General features: G+C 32.2%; 2 protein-coding genes across 3 annotated transcripts; both read right to left on the bottom strand.

Annotated features, from left to right (window-relative positions):
• Positions 1-31: 31 nt before the first annotated feature.
• LOC129001009 (uncharacterized) lies at positions 32-2,328 on the bottom strand. The gene is made up of 3 exons (XM_054428139.1): positions 2,227-2,328; positions 1,439-1,515; positions 32-187 (listed from the first exon to the last, which is right to left on the bottom strand). Exons 1-3 carry the CDS (start codon positions 2,294-2,296, stop codon positions 32-34), a joined length of 303 nt encoding a protein of 100 aa, XP_054284114.1. The 5' UTR covers positions 2,297-2,328.
• A 5,505-nt stretch (positions 2,329-7,833) lies between these two features.
• Positions 7,834-19,025, bottom strand: LOC128983035 (uncharacterized). Of its 2 annotated transcripts, none has more exons than XM_054402161.1 (6): positions 18,950-19,025; positions 14,299-14,381; positions 13,751-13,874; positions 12,804-12,999; positions 9,253-9,444; positions 7,834-8,103 (listed from the first exon to the last, which is right to left on the bottom strand). In XM_054402161.1, exons 1-6 carry the CDS (start codon positions 19,011-19,013, stop codon positions 7,893-7,895), a joined length of 870 nt encoding a protein of 289 aa, XP_054258136.1. In that variant the 5' UTR covers positions 19,014-19,025; the 3' UTR covers positions 7,834-7,892. The 2 variants fall into 2 exon arrangements, with proteins under 2 accessions (XP_054258136.1, XP_054258137.1); XM_054402162.1 differs by having other exon boundaries at positions 7,835-8,094.
• Between the last annotated feature and the right edge of the window lie 1,022 nt (positions 19,026-20,047).

The raw sequence follows: 20,047 nt of genomic DNA, 5'->3' as shown, positions 1-20,047 counted from the left end.
ACGAAACATTGTATGTTCATTCTATTTTATCCTAAGCTTGAGTTTCCCCATTTAGTGGGTACTGACTGGAGCGATGGTTGCCCTCGATGACAATGAAGGGTTTGCGCCGTTCCTCGGTCAGCACCGGCTCCTCGGTGTATCTGCACACACTCAGGTACGTGTCTATTATCTGCTTGGCTATCGGCGACTATGGCTACTTTCTTGTGATTCAAACTATTTTCCCTACAAAATTTCTGGACGATAAAACATTTTAAATGTCTGTTTTTTTCCACTAATTAAGAGGGTTCCACCCACTGGCTGTTTACCACGTAAAATTGGTCCTACAAAAAAGAACCTCCTGGCATTATTAAAGTAGTCATCGAGTTTAAATAAACTGTAAAATATTCACAAAGATCCAAATTATGCACTGGCTGAACTGAAATTTCATCATTGTTTATTTAAGTAGTAACAAAATCGTTTTGAAAATCCGTAAGTTATTCTTTTTCACATGCACTATCAACTTCTGAATAATAGTAAGAAAAGTTATTTTTGTTCCACCCACTGCAAGTTCTGATTTGTTAAGAGCACAAAAAGCACATAATCGTTGGAAACAAATTAGTTTTAGAGTGTTGAGAGCTTCTTTTTTAGGGGCATATTTAGAAACATTAGCATGTTTAGCCACCATCTTGAATTGACCGGTAGAACCCTCTTATGTACCATAGTGAGAAGCAATATAAAGCTACTTAATAGCAAGTATATCAATATTGATATTATTAAATTAAATACTGATACCCCGCCCCAGAAAACCTTCATACTAGGCGAATTTCCATTTTTTTTTATTTGATTTGCACTCAAATATTTCTTTAAAAATTTATTTTAATTATAACTCGACTATGAAGTCTAGTCAAAAATTAACAGCAACTTAGGTTTGCTTATAAATTAAAATAAATCATCCTGGGAAGGTGATAAAGAGTATTTTTAAATTAAATTTAGCTTAACCGAACTTAGATAAAAAGCTTAGTAATAGATAAAATTTACTAATATATAAAATTTAATCAAAATACTTGTATACCCATAAACAACTAAACTAGAAAATCTTATTCATTCTCCATAAGGATAAAAAGCCAATTTAAAATTTACAGTTTGTTAAAAATATTTTTAAGATGTACAACAAAACTTAATATTACTTTATTTTTAGTTTTTAAGGTCTACAAACTAGTCTAGACATAAATTTCAAAACTTTTTTTAAGAGTCACAATGGGAAAAGCCACATTTTATTCCATAAACACGTTCTCATTGTCCATGCTGGTTGGCAATTTTGATTAAATGAATGTAGGTTTACACGTTTGACCCAAATTTCATAATAATCTGATGATTTTTCACTCTAGTTATCGTGCTAACGCACACAAAGTAAATAAATAAATCTATATATCAAAACTACATAGATACCACTTCTTACCGGATCTCTTCTAAATATATTTAGAACTTCTTGCAGATTTTTGTAAAGTCCTAGCTCATGCCTCGCCTCCGCTTCCTCTGCAAATGATTATTTTATAGTTACTTACTATAGATGTTCCATTAAAAGAGATATTCCCCTTTATTGAAAGCATATAATGTGTGATACCATTTATCATCAGAGTTAAGGTGAGGAATTAAAACCGCATAATGGATTTGGACCGCTTTACCTAAAAGCGTTTAAGTTATTCACCTGTGCAACTCAAATAAAAGCTCCGTCGTGTCAACAAAAAAATTCATGAACAAATAAAAATTAAATAAATATTGCCAAGCCATTCCAATATTCCAATATTCACTGTTTGCTCTTTCTGTAAAAATTCCATTTAAAACACTTCAATTAAATAGCTCCAGTGCATGTTGTATGATTGAAAAACAAATGTAATAGTAGATTGTTTGATATTAATATTATTTGTTCATCCTTTTATTTTTCAACAGCCACTATAGTCATGAATTTTATATTTGTAGTACAGTAGCCAATTTTAGCATTTTAATTTTTTTTAATTTCAAGTGCATGTATCGTCTAGTTTTAGTTATAGTTGACAAAAGTTAATTTTATGAACGGATATTTAATATAGTTCAGTTGGCAATTTCAATGAATAGAAATTCAAGTGAAATGTCGTACAGGAGTACTAGAGTAAAATTATTGTTTATTAAACCAAAAGAGTTGTGTGAATGGACAGTATACTGTATGTTTGTTTTCATAAATTATTCTGACAGTTTACATACACTCACCATCCCCAAAAGGTACTTGAGCCTTGCATTTACACAAAACTAATATATGCAAAATAATCACAAGCGACATGGAATGGATGAATTAAATAACATAGTGACGTATGACTGAGGCACAGACCAGACAATGCCCGATAAGACATGGGTGTGACAGATAGCCTAGGAATGTTAGTGATAACCTGGAGCCACATAGGCACGCAAAATATTCTTTTGTTACTAAATGTAATATTAATTACGTTTATTTTGTTAATTTAGGTCGAAAAGAATATTCAAGTGCACGTGGGAATTCCGCTGGTGTTTTGTGTTGGTAGAAATCGTAGCCTATGCCCACGCTGAACTATGCACAAAAATAGTGCATTACGGAAATAGGTTTACGTTTTGTTTTTGCAGCTTTCTAATACACAAAGGTTTGAAAGCTTCACAAAAGAATATTCACAGAAGGCTTGTCTAATCAAAAAGCAACACACAACTATAATGGTGTTGCTGCAAATATAATGGGGACATTTGATATGTCTACCTCTTAACTATACTAAACCAAGCTACGGAGTCAGAAACTGTGTTTAAGCATTTCCCTATATACCCTTTTTCAGCTTTTATTACCTGGACTATATTTTATATTGACCTTTCTTAATTATATTCCTCATTTAAAAAGACATATCCTACAACCAATATTGACCATATATTGTCATAGTTGGGTGTGGTTTGAAATAAGGTTACTCAACAATTTATTACAGTTAGTAAAGGGTAAATATAAGCTAATGATTGTTTCACATCGTGGATCAGATTTAAATAATAAATTCTTTTAATTAAATAGAGAAGTGTATTACCATGCAAAATTAAATGTTATTCGCGTTTTCCAGCTTAAAAGTAGGATTTTATATCAAATTATTTATTTTAATTTTGGTAAATTAACCAATTCAAAATTAAAGTTGTTTTAATTTAGTACGCATTGGAAAATTAAATTTGCTCTTATAAGATTTTACATACATTGTCGAAGATATCTGTAAGATGTTTCTAAATCTCCAAATAAAGTTTCAATTGTAAAATTTTGCTTGCTAATTAATGTATAAGGTAATCGATAACTTCACTCATCCGTTGTAGATTCACTGTAAAAGCTTGTTCTAAGAAATTCACTTCGTAAATGTTTGCACACAAAGTTCACTGAGATGTGTGGAACCTGCCCGCTTTGTACAGCGCGACTTTGATATTTTAGTCGTTTAGCAGGTAAAGCGGCCCTCCATTACAGACCTCTATTACAAACGTTAATGATACAGAAAAATACTTTCAAACGTAGCCATCCAAACTTAATCAAGTTAACGGACACAATCACGCAGCCTTTGAAATGCAATCTTTGCCAAGACTTTGAGTGTTTCCCGGTTTTTGATTACGAAACTCCTAATTTGAAAAGGTAATAACAAAGTCCACAGACTATTTTTCCGAGAATGAATCTCAAAAGTCTTGTGTTCTAGGTTTTCCTTATTTTTAGAGTTGTCAAGTAATTTGTGATTTATACTTTTATAAAAATCTATAAGCAAACAATAAACGCGCTGATAAATTATTTTTCAGGCTTTTAACTAAATTTACCAAGAAAAAGCATTTTCTTTACATTTTAGCGAATTTCCCTATAGGGAAGTAGCTATTACCGTAGGTGGCCATGGTAAGACCTAGACCCGGGACCGATTTACTTTTTCATTTTGATGTCCCCAGAGGCCAAAAACACCATTCGTTCAAATTTTTATATATGTATATATATATATATATATATAGACTTATATATATATATATACGTCCGTGAACGCGATAACTTGAGTAATTTTTGTCCGATTTTGATGAAATTTGGTTTGAAGGTGTAAGGCAGGATAAACTTGAATGAGTTCGCGAACCAGCACGATCGGACCATTGGAACGGGGCTTTACGGGGGGTTTTATGGGGTAAAAATTGGTTTTTCTCACTTTTGACCCTCAAAACACAAAATTTCCTGATTTCTCTTTAGACCGTTTTAAAGAGCTTAAAAAAACAAATAATTTAGTATATAAAAGTATTTTTATTCAATTATTAGTAACGAAGAAAATTAAAAAAAAATTGTAAATTTAAAATTCCCATGTTATTCTTATGGAGAATATTGTCAAATGTTGTAGTTTGCTTGTTTATGGATATATTTTGATCAAACTTGGCAAATTTATTTATTTTGTACTAAGCTATCAATATTTTACTCAAAAACACACTTTATTAGTTTCCTTGTTGCAGCAAACCTAGGTACTTGTTAAACCTAATGTTATTAAAATATATTTAACTGAAAATCAATTCAGACAAATGGAAATTCGCTTAGTCGGCAGGTTTGCTGCGGCGGGGGTATTTTAATTTTGTAATCGTTTTCATCCTAGACTGATTTGTTTATAATTTGCTGATTAAAATAAACTCTTTTAAAGTTGTCTTCACTTTTTTACTACATTTGTATTTCTTTCGTGTTGATTTCATAGTAAATAGAAGTCTAGTGTGTTCTAGTTAATAATAATCTATCAAAAACAGTATTTTATAGATACATGCACAGATAACATGACATTTCAATTAATTTTAAGCAGGTATAGTTTGAATATTACCTGGCGTGAAAAATGCTTGTTGAAAGAATTTAAAGGTCAACACTTACTTGTGAAGCATATTATTGCACCAAATTCATGTTGCCTACATGCACAGATTCTCTGAATGAATTGCCATGCGTCCTTGCATGGCATGGCATGTGACCCCAAATAGGAAATTCTAAAATTCCGTTAGCAGATAGTTTAGACATACAAAATTAAATGGCAAAATTTTTATTGATGTTTTTTTTTTATAAAGTAAAACGTAAGCATAGGTAATACAATAAATTTCTATGTTACCCTTGATAAAATGTTGTATTGTGGTGTGGTTTGTAAACCATGCAGGTCTTGTTGAAGGCGTGTGTTGTTTAATTTCACTCATATAGGCCTATTAATCAACCTTCAACGAAACATAGACTGCCATTGAATGAATAGTTTGCAGTTAAAGCTCAATTACTCTTTGTTTACTATAATTTGTTTAAAAATATTATGACTCTAAACAAACCTTAAATCAACATCTATATCTTTTTATTATTCGCTTTGCAGTATACATGTTAATAACATTGATCATAAAATAGAATAATAGCAACTATACTAAAAGTATGTAACTAAATATTCAATTTTCACTCATTACTAACTGAAATGCAGAGTGGTGCTGAAGATTTTCAAGAGATGTCATCACCCCATCAACTTGGATATGGTTTCATAAGAATAAAGTACAGCAACTTATCCGTACAAATAACAATCACAAAATGAATAGTATCCTTAATCGTTTTTTGCCAAATTTGGGGGCAAAGTTGCATTAACACCTATAATTGATTTATCATGTGTTTGGTTATCTTCTTGGAATCTTTTAATAGCAATGTTGTATTATAATTTTGTTCTCGTATAATTTCCTTCATAAATGTTAATAATTTTGTAACATATTAACAATGTCTTCTAAATCTTCATTAACAAAATTATCTTCATTTTTATCTTTAAAGTCGCACATTTGTTCAATAATTCATTGTTTTATAGTGTATTAGTGTTTTCTGATTGCTTTTTGAAAACTGATTACTTTAATCAAACTGCTTGCATTCACAGTATTGCCAATATTAATGATGGAATATTCTTTAGGTTATAATTTTGATACAATGGAATTTTATTTTATTAACATATGATATTACAGTATTCAATGGTGGAAACGAATTTGTAATTTAAACTGTAATAAAAACTAAAAATTGGTTTTTGAATCAAATAAATTTTGATTTATTTGATTACTGAATTTAATACAGAAAACTAATAAATACATAACAATGTATCTTTATTACTATGTTAGAAAATCACACTCTTGAGGGATGAACAAGAATTAAAAATTCCTTATTCAAAATGCTTTGTACATTTTATACTTTAAATTTATTGAACAATTAATTACCATTTTTTCGAATGGGTAGCCTCCGGATTATCGAGATACAATTAGAGTGGTTTAAATACCTGTAATGTCGACAATCCCAACTGGTTGTGAAAAACCTGAAGATGGCTCCGTTATGAGCCGAATTCACAACCACTTGGGATTGTCGACATTACAGGTATTTAAACCACTCTAATTAATTACCATCCATAATTGATAGCCTATTAAACATGTATAGGTCTACTTAAAAGATAATTATGTACAAGAAAAAGGTAATTTTACATTAATAGTATATACCCTTGTCGTAATTATTTACTTTATTCTTTTTAATTACATACAAATGTGTTGTGGCAATTCCTCGTATGCAAGATGTTTGATTCACAAAGGCTGAGGCTGGGGACCTTACATTAGGTGAGACAAGGAGTAATTGTCTGTCTAGGAGACAAACTCGGGTTAATTGAACATTTATCTCACACTGGAGTAGAGGAGAAGATGCTGAGTGGAGTCTCAAGGGAAGAATTACTCCATACAATCTGTAGCTTACGTCTCAACTGGTATAATTATTGTTTTATTTAGATAAGCTTTAGTTTATAATAGAGCTCAGACCTGACCATTTATTTGTGCAAGTATTACTTTCTTGATTAGAACCACACCACACCTAAAAAACAATTTTTTAACAACTTGTAAATAATATTTAAGGAATAGTATACAGTTTTATAGAATATTTTTTATATACTTTGTTTAACAATTTTAAAATATTACACTTATTAATACTAAAGATCTAAGGGTCTGGTAAGAACCAGTCTTGTTGTTTTTGGCATAGGTACGGTTACAAATGGATTTTGAGGATTACCCAAAATTATGTAATTGGTGTAAAGATTTCTAATAAACTGTACAAAGTTGTTCAAACAAATTTATGTTAAAAAAATTCCTTATTACAAATAAGCATTTAATTAAAACGTCATATTTTTGTTTTTGTCAAAAGAATACATACTACCATACCCGAGAGAGGAAGGTGGATTAAAAGAATAACCATACAGTGCTGTAGTATGATGTAGGCTTATTTTTAGGAAATAATACAAGTAACTTGACTATTTTGTGGACAACATCTTTTAAAATACATTAAGACCTCGTTTTTCTAACACTGATTTTTTCAAAACTTTCCATGGGGGGCCTCCGAATCCCCACTCCCCCCCCCCCCCGACATACCAGACCCCGGTAAGTCACCGTCCTCTCTACAACCAATGAACACCTACAACTCTCTGGATACTCCCTTAAAAGAGTAAGTCTGGATAGCTGATCTATGTATTTTCATAGATTAAACATACTCCCTTAGTAGAATTAAAATCATTTCGTAACATCTGAAAGCAATTGTATTGCTATTTCCATCCCGTGCCAATAGGTTTGTGATTTTGTTTACGATTTTTTTTGTTATTTCAGTTATTTAAAACCTCCTTTAGCCAAATAAAACTATATGATCATAAACAAAGCTCGTCCATCATAAATAAAGCACAAATCATAAAATTAACCCTAAAATATATAAACAAAATGTTGTCGACATTAGCGCCCAGTGTCAACAGCGTGAACTAGACAAGAAGATTTTACAATGGGATGAGAAGTCTACTAACTTGTGTTGGTTAGTCCATGGTATTACTTACTACAGTATATATAAAAATATATTTGTATTAAAAAAAGAGTATACACTATAAAAATCTGTGAGTTGGTATTTGAGAGTTGTTAGCATTTTGGAACTGGTCATAGTATTGCCTCATGTTTTGGAACTTGTCGTAGAAGTGCTTGCGGATGTGTCTGTGTATGTCCTCAGTGGTGAGTTTGAACAATGACTTGACATCTTTGATGACGATCGGGTGACGGACTTTCAAGTACTCGAACACATCTGCCATCCTGCAAACACTTAATTGTATCATGTCTTTGAACTCATGTCAATATTAATTTGCTAATACCAACATTCATTGTATGGATCATTGGGCTTTAAAACAATGGTGCTGACTAACAAACCATTGATCATGGGCAGTAACAAATAGTAAATATTATGATTCAATGTTGATTTTATGTAATTAAAAGCAGAGTACCCGTCCTTCGTTCGGGGTCGGCAAATAAGTATAAAATGTGTATTGCAGTTATACTCGAGCTTTGCGTTTGCAATGGGGGAGGACACAGTTTGATCAAATTTGCTTCTTTTAATTTACGATATACTATAGTTTTACACATCTACCATAGCCATAATCTTCTACCACTTCACCTAAACAATAGAGAAAAATAAATTGTAAAAAGTTTGCAAAATATCACAATTTATTCATGAAATTAAAACATAACTGTAAACAATCCTATTTTGACAGTTCTCATTGCGTATCACAGTTTTTATCAAGCTTTTTTTAGCTGTTATCAAAAATGCAAGAAATAATAATAGTGCTGCACCCTGTTGGTAAATATTGTAACTTTTTAATGCTTTTGCTTATGAATACTCATAAGGTTAACATTGGGAACTGCAGAGCCACTGGGGCGGAGCCCGGAAGGATTTTTGAGATAGGAATGTGCCTATATGTTAATCGGGAATGTGAGCTATCATCATGCCAAATTTCAGCCCAATCCGTCCACTCAATAATGCGTGATTGAACTTCAAACAAACAAACAAACAAACAAACAAACACACAAATGTTCACATTTTATAATATTAGTAAGATGTAAAGGTAGCTTTTATTTAGTTCACCGTTCAAAGACAATACAAGTGAATACATTTTCTTTAAATTTAAAATGACATTTTAACATTTTAAAATTTTACATTTTGTTTAAATTGCCATGTGAGTATGGCAAATATCTCAACACACATAGGCTACCTAAAATTAAAAGCAACTGTGGGACCAGACCTAAGTGCGTATTTCTGCACGATGCTAGAGAGTAGTACAATTGGATGTACGTTAAAGTACTTGTTATTGTGTCAATTTTTGCCTTGACCATATTCTAGTTTAATTTTAACTTAGCTTTAATTGAAACATTAAAATGTAATGTATTGTAATTTTTTAATTAATGAAAATGTATCACCTCTTTTTCCATCTGACAGGGTTTTTTGTGGACACATGTCTGGGCAGCAGGGTCTGGGGGAAGTTGAGGTAGAAGATGTAGTCTGGCTTTAGCAGTTCTTGAGGCCAGTTGAACACATCTGATGTGATTGGAGGGAATGATTCGTTGCCATAAAACTGCGCCAGTGTAAATGCAAACTTCTCTGTCCAGTACCTGGCAGATTACATCAAATTAAATATGATTCACTTTACACCAGACGTGCTATGAATGAGAATAGTTGTATTAATCATCTCACAGTTTATTTTATACTGTTTGTTAAAATTAAACAAATAACAATTACACGTATTAAATAATTAATATATTATCCACCTAAATTTACTAGATTTGTACCAAAGAGAACATGATGAAATGGCTCCCTTATAAAGTTTGCTGCACTTACAGTTATCATTTCTCTTTTATTTTTTCATGTAACAATTTTTTGGAAGATAAAAGATACTATGCTATATTTTAAAGTAATATTGATAAGAAAAAGGTTAGTCCAGTTTGACAATATAAAAAGTTTGTATACAGGAAAGGATATACACTATACGGGGATTTTCAAAAATATGTACCCAACTTCATGACTTTGTATCTCAAAAAGTATAAATCGGATAGACATGAACTTAACACCATTAAAAAAGGGAAATTTCAAAGATTTTTTGCCATTATTGTTCCGTAAATGGCCGAAAAATTTATCGCAACAATGGGCAGCAATTTAGTTTTACCACCTGTTGTTAGTAAGATGCCTACCATGCAACATAAGACTTTCTGTGTGACAGAGTTTGCAATAACCGAGTCTCCTATTTCAGTACAGCGGGCTTTTCTTCGCATCAATTTCAGTACGGTATTCAACCACCAACTAGAAAAATCATTTAACTCGTTGGTTTAGACAATTTCAAGAAATTTGTGACTCAAGTCGAATTTATGTCTCGTGTGTGGTGTGTGGTATGAATTCAGCTATTGCCTAGATGTATGCCATGCAGCACATGGGGGACACATTGAGCATTTGTAATCAGTGTAAATAAAACTTTGTAATTTTCTATTTCTAACGGTGTGAAAGTTATTTGTTTTTTATACTTTTCGAGATACAAAGTCCCGAAACTGGGTTCATTTTTTTAATATCCCTGTATTTTATGGTACTTTACAGTAGCACTTGTTATCTCTGGCTCAGCTGAACAAAGCTTTGTTTTACTTTCTCCTCCTACATATTTTAGTTTATGTCAAATCTTCGAGTCTGGGTTTTGGGTGGAAATGTCCGTTTTTGGCCCCCCCCCTCAACCCGAAAAGGTGGTTTTCAAAGTGATGGCTTGTGTGTGGAAGTGTAAAGAGCTGCAGACCTGTACTCCTATTTTGACTAAATTTTTTATACGTGTGCCTTACTAATCCATGGTATTAGCAGGTTGTTTTCTTTTTTAAATTTTTATTTTTTTATTTTGTAATTTTTCCCATAAAATAACGAAAAATCGTATTTTTACAAAACCGCTTGAATAATTTTGATTATTTAGTATGTTACAGTCATTTTTATTGTAAACAAAATTGTATAAATACCCCCGCCGCAGCAAACCTGCAGACTAAGCGAATTTCTATTTGGCTGATTAGATTTACACTAAATTGTCTCCTTAAAAATATCACTTTAATTCCCTATTTAAATAGAATCAGTTTAACAAGTACTTAGGTTTGCTGCATTAGGGAGGGTAAAACTGTTACTTTCTCCCCCTATACCATAGTATATGGAGAAAGTATTGTTTTCGTCAAAATTTTCGAGTTTGAGTTTTGAGTGGATATGTTCGTTTTGGGTCCCCCTGGACCCAAAAAAGTGGTTTTCGAAGTGATGTCTGTGTGTATGGATGTGTACAGAGCTAGAGACTACACCTGTGGTCCGATTTCGATGAAATTTGGAATGTAGGTTCTAATCCATAGTATCTCCAGGTGTTTTTTTCATTTTTTTGAAATTTTGATTTTTAATGAGGATTTTTCCATAAAAACCCATAAAAAACAGGAGAAATCGGATTTTCTCAAAAATGGCCCGAACGATTTTGACAAAAATTTAGTATGTTGTAGCCCTTTAAATTATGAACAAAATGGTACAAATCCCATTTCTGTAAAAATTACGGTTCAAAAGTTATGGTTGATTATGTTATTTTCCCATATAAACCCCATAAAATAACAAAAAATAAGATTTTAGACAAAAATCTGGTTTTGATTTAACATAGTATGTTATGGTCCTTACAATTTCGACAGTTTTTTTTTTTCATTTTTTAGAAATTTTGATTTTTAATGGGGATTTTCCCATAAAACCCCATAAAATAACGGAAAAAATAGGATCTTCCTAAAAATGGCCCGAACGATTTTGATAAAAATTTTGTATGTTATAGTCCTTTACATTCTGAACAAAATGGTACAAATCCCATCTCTGTAAAAATTACGGTTCAAAAGTTATTGTAAATTATGTGTTTTTCCCCATAAAAACCCCATAAAGTAACAGAAAATCAGATTTCCCCAATATTGCCTCGAACGATTTTGATAAAAAATAGTATGTTATAGTCCTTTAAATTCTGAAGAAAATTGTACAAATCCCATTTTTGTATATTTACTCTCACCGCTTACACATGATAAAGGTTGTTGACAAACTTATGGGAGAAAGTATGTGTCAGAATGCTGATACCGTTTATTTTTTGTTGTTTTATTTTTGTAAAATGTTAATAGTTAGTAAGAAATAAAAACATTTTCCAAATTTGATCAAAATATGTTCGTAAACAAGCAAACTACAACAGTTTACTTGTTCTCCATAAGAATAACATGGGAATTTTAAATTTAAAATTTTTTGGAATTTTCTCCGTAACCATTAGGATAATGCACCTAATGGTTACGGAGAAAATTCCAAAAAATTTTAATTTTTAAACGCTTCAATATACTAAATTATTTGTTTTTTTAAGCTCTACAAAATTGTTTGGAAAGAAATTGCAAAATTTTATGTTTTTTGGGTAAAAATGGGAAAAACCCATTTTTACCCCATAAAAAGCCCCCATAAACCCCCGTTCCCATGGTCCGATCATGCTGGTTCGCGAACTCGTTCGAATAAACGTAGGTTTACACGTTTGTACCAAATTTCTTCAAAATCGGATCATTTTTGCTCGAGTTATCGTGCTAACGGACACATATATATATATATGAATTTGAACGGATGGGTTTTTTGGCCTCTAGGGACCTCAAAACGAAAAAAAATCGGTCTCGGGTCCAGGTCTTACCATGAGTACTACGGTAATAGCTTATTCACTATATGGGAAATTCGCTAAAAAGACGGTTCAAAAGTTATTGGATTTTACCTATAAAATATTATAATCACTCCCACCAATTGCTCATTTAAGGGTTGACAAGCTAATTAGAGGAAGTATGTTTCAGTTTTCTGATTACGTTTTTATTTATTTTAAAAGTGGCTACCACTTTTACACGGGAATATAATTTCCTTATCACAAGAACGTGTAACCTATCAATAGTCAAAGATTTCTAATACTGTGAAAGTGAAAACTTACCCATTGATCACGATAGGCCGGTTGGAGTTTCCTTTAGCAAAGAACGACACGGCGTAGTCAGAGAGCAGATAGTAAGCTCTACGGAGGAGGGTACCTTTAGGTATCTGGCTGTGGTACCTGTGTATACAAGGTGCAGGGTGGCTAAGTAGTCTCGCATTCATCATCTCTGCTAGACCTGCAGATATCATTTCTCTACCTGTGTGCAATCACGAATCCTTATTTCATGTGTTAAACTGGTCCCAAGCATTCAAAAGTATTCAAAGTAAACCAATCTATACAGGGGGACAATAAATTCTGAAACCTCTTTTTAAACTTTTAAACCACAATAGGAAAAAATACCAAAGTTCACACGTGCTTACTGTTGATAGTAACGCACACATCTGCCCAATTACCGACCGGATAACCCCTTTGGGTCCACAAGGAGTCAGACAAAATTCTTAAATAGCAGCATAGGTCGAGTTTGGTATCAAATTAAAGGTCTCCGTTAGTAAAATACAATCCCACGTTTCCAAACTCAAACGGACAACCAAGTCAAAAATGGCATCCGTTCAAATATTTCTTTAATCTGCCATTTTGAATCTTTGAACGGCTGTTTTTTTTTTTACCCAGCTCATATTTTGAGTTCAAATTTGTGGCATTGTATTCTACTAATGTGATCTGCATATCGACCTATGCTTACGTTTATGATTTTCATCCAACTTCGTCTAGCGGTCACCTCGCAGTTCAATAATAAGCATTGCAATTCAATTAACGAATGTAATCTTGAAAAGTTAAATGGGTATTGCATTGTATTCGTTTTGTTAAACAAGTTTTGGACCCTATTAAACTGCTCAATTTGTACAGGGGTTCCCTTGTTTGTCATTTAAAGAAATTCGTGTGATTATAATTTACTTGTTAACACATCTACTTTTTTACTCAATATCCATCTGTGATGGGGTAAAACTCACTAGAGCGGTGGTTGCCCTCGATGACGATCACTGGCCTCATGACAGTGTGCCCCGCTCTCTCTCGCATCACTGGATTCGCACACTCCATTAAAAATGTTTCCAATATTTCCTTTGCCAGAGGATCCTGTTAAAATAATGTGTGTAGTGTACAGACAATTCTTTTAGCAGTCATTGCTCTTAGAGATTTGCAGGTTTTTGTATTGTTTGTATTAAATAGGTATTGCACTGGGTTCAACTTTTGGAATAAATTTTTAAAGCAATAGAAACTGAGGAGGGGAAATTATTTTAATTGGTTATCATTAATTTGTGCTAACTAAGTTGTGCTTCATCGTTGAATATTTTTTAAATACGCTTAAGGAAAGTAAGTAAACATACATTTTATAACACAAGAACAAGAAGCATTTGACCTTATTCATTACAAAACGGCAAATATCTTAGATTTCATTGAACATATTACTTTTTTATTTGTACAGAGAAATAGTGGAAGGGTGAGGAATTTTATATTGTATGCGTAGGTTAATAACTATGAAAGAATTACACTTGCTTACACTCTCGTTACGAAAGAATGCGATGAGTTTCTCATAGCTGGTGTAAATTGCCAACTCTTCGGGTATTTCTTCTTCTCTTCTCTCTGAAATATGCTTTATTAAAAAACGATACTGTATAAAGTATAACCATAGATAAAACATACTCCCTTAGTAGATTTCTCATCCTTATGGAACAGCTGAAGACAATTTTATTGTTAGTTCTGTACGGTTTATGTAGAGGTCGTGTTTTGTTTACAATTTGTTTCCCGTTATTACAGCCATTTAAAACCTCGTTTAACCAAATAATACGATTTAATCATAAACAATAACTTGTCCCCTAGTTATATAACCAAACAGTAAAGCACAAATCAAGAAATTAACCGTAAAATAATAGAAACAAAATTTCGTCGACACTAGCGCCCAGTGTGGCGTACATGAACTAGACATGAAAAACGAGCTTCAAAATTTACAATGGGATGAGAAGTCTACTTGTGTTGGTTAGTCTATGGTATAACCTAGGTAGACAACAGAATACATTTATAATTTTATTGTATTTTAATAGCATATACAGGGTGATTGATATAAGTGTGCCAGCCGTTTTATTCTAAAACTATAAGAGATATCAAAAAAAGTTAAATGGTAAGTGCCTTGGATTTTTTATTTAAAAAATTTTAGTCAAGTCAAATAATTATTTTAGCCGCCTTTTTTCCAATATGGCCGCCAACTTTAATTTTTCTTATGAAACACCCTGTATTTTATTATGTAGGCCTATTCTGGTGGAAAATGTAATTTTAAGACAATTTTATTCTTGTAATTTTTTTCATAAACCTAATCGTTTCAAAGATAATAATGGTTTAAAACCCTTCCAGGGCTAAATTAAATGAAGGGCTGGAGCTTAATTATTTTTTGCCAAAAATTAAAAACTAAAGTGGTTGTTTTTTGTATTTATTTCACTTGAAATAATTCATGGATCATAAAAAGATTTTCCTTAGGGCTGAACTAATTTTTGTACAAAAGTTATGAAGAAAATAAAATTTGATTTGACGGATATACTGTATCCGTCTTTGGCCCACAAAAAACATAAGGTGGACGGATATATCCGTCTGCCGCCCTCAGTGATAATCACAAAATATGAACACTGCCAATAATCTTGAGTATTCTTGTGGGCGCTAGACGGATATATCCGTCAACCTTAGGCTATTCCTTCCCTTGTTTTATTTTTTATCCATAAAAATGTATCTATCATTCTAAAGTAAATCTAAACCACTCAGTTTTGCTCCCATGTCCTCAATCCCATTCCCCGCCAATACTTCCACTACGTAAAGACTGTTCTTCAGGTTCATCATATCCATCACATTCCACACTATTATTTTCCCTGCCAAGTATAAAACCCCTCTCAAAAAAACCTTTTTTAAGCATCTCAATAACATCTTCAATTTTCAGATCGTTTGCATTAGTAAATTCAGCTCAATAACATACAAATAAAGTACAAAATACAAAATGTAAACATCACTCACTTACAACCATGTGTGAAGTGACAGCAATATTTACTTAGGCGCACTCTATGGTGCAAAATAGCCGAAACAGCTGCGGCAATTATTATTGCCAACCACAAAAACAAAATAACCCATTTGTAATGCAGTGTAATGTTTATTACCGTATTATAAACATTGTGTATCAATTCGCTTTTTGGACGGATATATCCGTCTTTATCCCAGAAAAGAAATTTCTCGGGACGGATATATCCGTTTTCAGCCCGGAAAGTAAACAGAGATTGACGGATATATCCGTCCATAGCCCTGGAAGGGTTAAGTTGTGAAATTTTGAATGGTTTTCGAATAAAACAGCTGGCATGCTTGCTTATCGAAGCTTTTTCTCATGCAGAAATTTCAAAACTTTAACCATTATTATCTTTGAAACGGTTAGGTTTATGAAAAAAAATCACAGGAATAAAATCGTCTTAAAATTACATTTTCTGCCAGAATACATGATAAAATACAGGGTGTTCTATAAGAAAAATCAAAGTTGGCGGCCATATTGGAAAAATGGCGGCTAAAATCATTTTTTCGACTTTACTAAAAATTTTTAAATAAAAAGTCCAAGGCACTTACCATTTAACTTTTTTGATATCTCTTATGGTTTTCGAATAAAACAGCTGGCACACTTATATCAATCACCCTGTATAAAGTGATTTTACCCAGGCTATAGATTTTTTTTTATCAATAACACCACAAACAATTTAGCTGAAAAAAACGAGCCCCTTCTTTACCTAGGTTTTGTATTATGGTATTTGGTTTGAATGTTAACCCTCAAGCTATCTAGGAACCCTATATTAAAAATTCACATTCTCGTCCAGGAATATGCTACACGGCTGGCTACTGTGATTAATGTTTAATATATTTTAAAAAAACACCAAAGATATGTATTTTAGAGATTACTTTTCTGTGGCGTTTTTGTCTCTCACGACTTGTGGCATTACACATAGTATTTGGAAAGAGTATTGTTTTCTTCAAAATGTTCGAGTTTAAGTTTTGGGTGGATTTATCCGTTTTGGCTATATAACCCCTGAACACAAAAAGTGGTTTTGGAGGTGATGTCTGTGCGTGTGTGTGGGGGGGGGGTGTGTGAGTGTGTGTGAGTGCGTCTGTCTGTCAGTATGTGTGTGTGGATGTGTGCAGAGCTCTACAGACCACACCTGTAGTCCAATTTTGATGAAATTTGGTATGTAGGTACTATTCCATGGTTCTCCAGAATTTTTTTCTTTTTATTGAAACTTTGATTTTTAATGTTGATCTACAGTATACTATTATAAAATGTAGGTGGTGCCCGTCTGCCCGTCTGTGTGTCTGTCTGGAAAAAATAAGCACAAAGATGTTCCACACATATAGGAATTTCATAGGCCTATTCACTTCCTTGAGTTCCTCTCTAGCCCTTGGATGTCCAAAATTTTGAGGTGAGATTTTCAAAAGTAAATATTAATTAATCTCCATGGAAGTATGAGAAAATTCACAATATTTATCTTGCGTTTACATGTCAATAAAAACAGGCAGAACTGCCGAATTGCTTATTCCGCAATTTATATTAAATATAATACTTTACACTATGAGGCAGGTCTATTTATTCTAAAACTATGTCATTGATTATGGAAAAAAGATTCTGTAACAGCCAGGCCAGTTGCTGTTTCAACCCCGGAGGCTCTGCTTTCGATTTATTAAAGTATTAAAGTTATGAAAATATTGTTATTGATATATATCCATGTAAACAGTAAGACAATTAATTACAATGTTAAGTTATACTTTTTGCATAAATTTAGTAGCTTTTTGTTAATCAATTCAAACTACTCAAGAAGTGTTTGGATTATGCGGTATAGTACATCTTCCCGTTAAAAATTGGTTCTGATTAAAAATGTTACTGTTAATAGGCCTTATAAATCCAAACATAATAGTGCAACCCACCATTGCTGTAGAAATTACGGTTAAAATTATATTGCAACTTTTGTGATTTTTCCCTATAAAATACCATAGTTACTCCCACCGCTTACCCATGATAACGGCTGTTGATAAGCTAGTGGAATAGAGTATGTGTCAGATTGCTAATATTTTTTATATACTTAAATTTTAATTTTAAATTAAATTTGAAATAGGTAGTCCTAAAATAACTTAAAATCTTAAAAGTGCAGGCTTCAATATTTTTACCCTATATAAATTAACTATTTCCATCAAACATACTTGTGTTATTGTATCAATACCAGTGTAGCACAGCAAGAAATTCCCTCACATCATCTCAGAAGATTTCAACATCAACTCACAGAGCCTTCATAAATCCCTACGTTTTGAACACAGTGATTTTCTTAAAGGTGTTGATTGTAATAAATGACAAACTCGAATCCCCTCCACTCAGCTCTAATTGTGTGTAACATGTAAGAACAATTGGCAGTACAGCATGTTGATGGTACTTTGAAGGCATCGCCATTGACTATATTATAGTCAATGGCATCGCTCTACTTAAGAGCACACACAGTCTCTGCCATAAGTTTCAGACTTAATTCAGTTTATGAACACTTAATTTAATCAAGCAGAGGATGCTGGACTGCATTTAGTGCTAGACTCTCTTAAGGATACATTCCAGAAAGGAATAGTTAAATTTCTCTCTAAAAAGACCGGTGTGTCTTCTCACAACTGAAAAATATCAATTCAGAACTACACTCAAGCTTTGTATGCGACCAAAGTGGCCACAAAGTTTGGGAACTGAATACATCCCTATAGTCAAGTGTATTTCAAACACACCAACCCAAACCAAAGACGTTACAATTACATGTCAAAACCCTCTCTTGCCTTAACATCGCATCTTAACGTTTATTCTATATCTTGAAAGTATCTATATCGACTGGTTGCTGCTTTCACTCTGTTAAAATGTATTAATGGACCTAATAATGTATAATTGTGCTGAGTACTGAGTTACATGAGTAACTGCTTTGACTATTAATACAACTGTCAATGGTAACTGCTAAGTCAAGAGTTTAACATTAGTGTTGTGGTAGCTGTTGTGTCCTTGTGTATGGACGTAAAATTATAAATGGCTTAAGCAAATGCAACTGATTAGATGGTTAGACTACATACTTTCAATTCTAATTTTCTAAAATGTATAGAAGTACTTTAATGTTTATACTTACCACAATTTATGAATAAAAACAAACACAGTTTAATTGCTACTCGCAACCATAGGCATATAGTCATTGTGATCGATAGAATCTGATAAGCATCAGATTAAATAATATCTTGTAAGAAAGTTTACATTGTTCAGGCAACATTATAAGAAGAAACCAGTCTGAATCTAAAATGTCACAAATAAATTGTAAAAACAATCATTCTGAACTGAAAGATTAAATTTAATTCTAAATAGTGTAATCATACAAGACATTATTTAGTTTATAGTTTTCTTTGACAATGTCTATTGCACAACTATGTATGATGACAATAAGGGATTCTTATTCTTATTCATTAACAAGTGGGATTAAACAAAAGTTTAGTTGTTCCATTAAAGTAGGAGATTGACTTAACAAGATGTCTTTTGAGAGCTTAAAGATGAAAAGCTTGATGCTGATTCCAGGATTAGATTTAGCCACAATTTCATTAATAAAGTTAAGGAAACCGAGGGAATTGAGAGAATAAATTATAATGATGTAGGTGTCTGAACTTATACTGTTATATTGTTGATAAGTGAATATGTTAGAGCAATTTTAGATGTTGGTCTTAGACTAAAAAAATGTATGCCAACAAGAAATAGCAACGTTACATCTTTACTTCAATGTATATGCACCTTTACAATATAGTTTTGTTGTTGTTTTTTAGCATATTATTAGTATGTTATTAATATATTTATTATTAGATACAATATTTATTCTACTTAGATTTTGATTTCATATTATATTTAAACCTTTATAATAAAATTGTGCTTTTTAAAGTTTTTTTCAATCTTTGATGAATTAGAGTATATTCTAGCAAAATTATTATTGTATACATTAGGCGGATCAGATTATATAATACCCCCGCCACAGCAAACCTGCAGACTAAACGAATTTCCATTCGCCTGATTGGACTTACACTAAAATATCTCCTTAAAAATATCACATTTATTCCCTATTTAAATATAATTAGTTTAAGGAGTACTTAGGTTTGCTGTAACAGGAAGGGTAAAAAAGTGTGTTTTTTTTTTTTAAATGTTAGTACCGGTAGTTTAGTTATTTTTAATGTTCCCATGTTATTCTTAT

Source organism: Macrosteles quadrilineatus, unplaced genomic scaffold, assembly GCF_028750875.1.
Source record: "Macrosteles quadrilineatus isolate MER2022 unplaced genomic scaffold, UCM_ALF_1.0 Scaffold_1__1_contigs__length_201487025, whole genome shotgun sequence".
Taxonomy (NCBI): Eukaryota; Metazoa; Arthropoda; class Insecta; order Hemiptera; family Cicadellidae; genus Macrosteles; species Macrosteles quadrilineatus.
The sequence above is the reverse complement of the archived record's forward strand: the minus strand, read 5'-3'. Positions and strand labels throughout refer to the sequence as shown.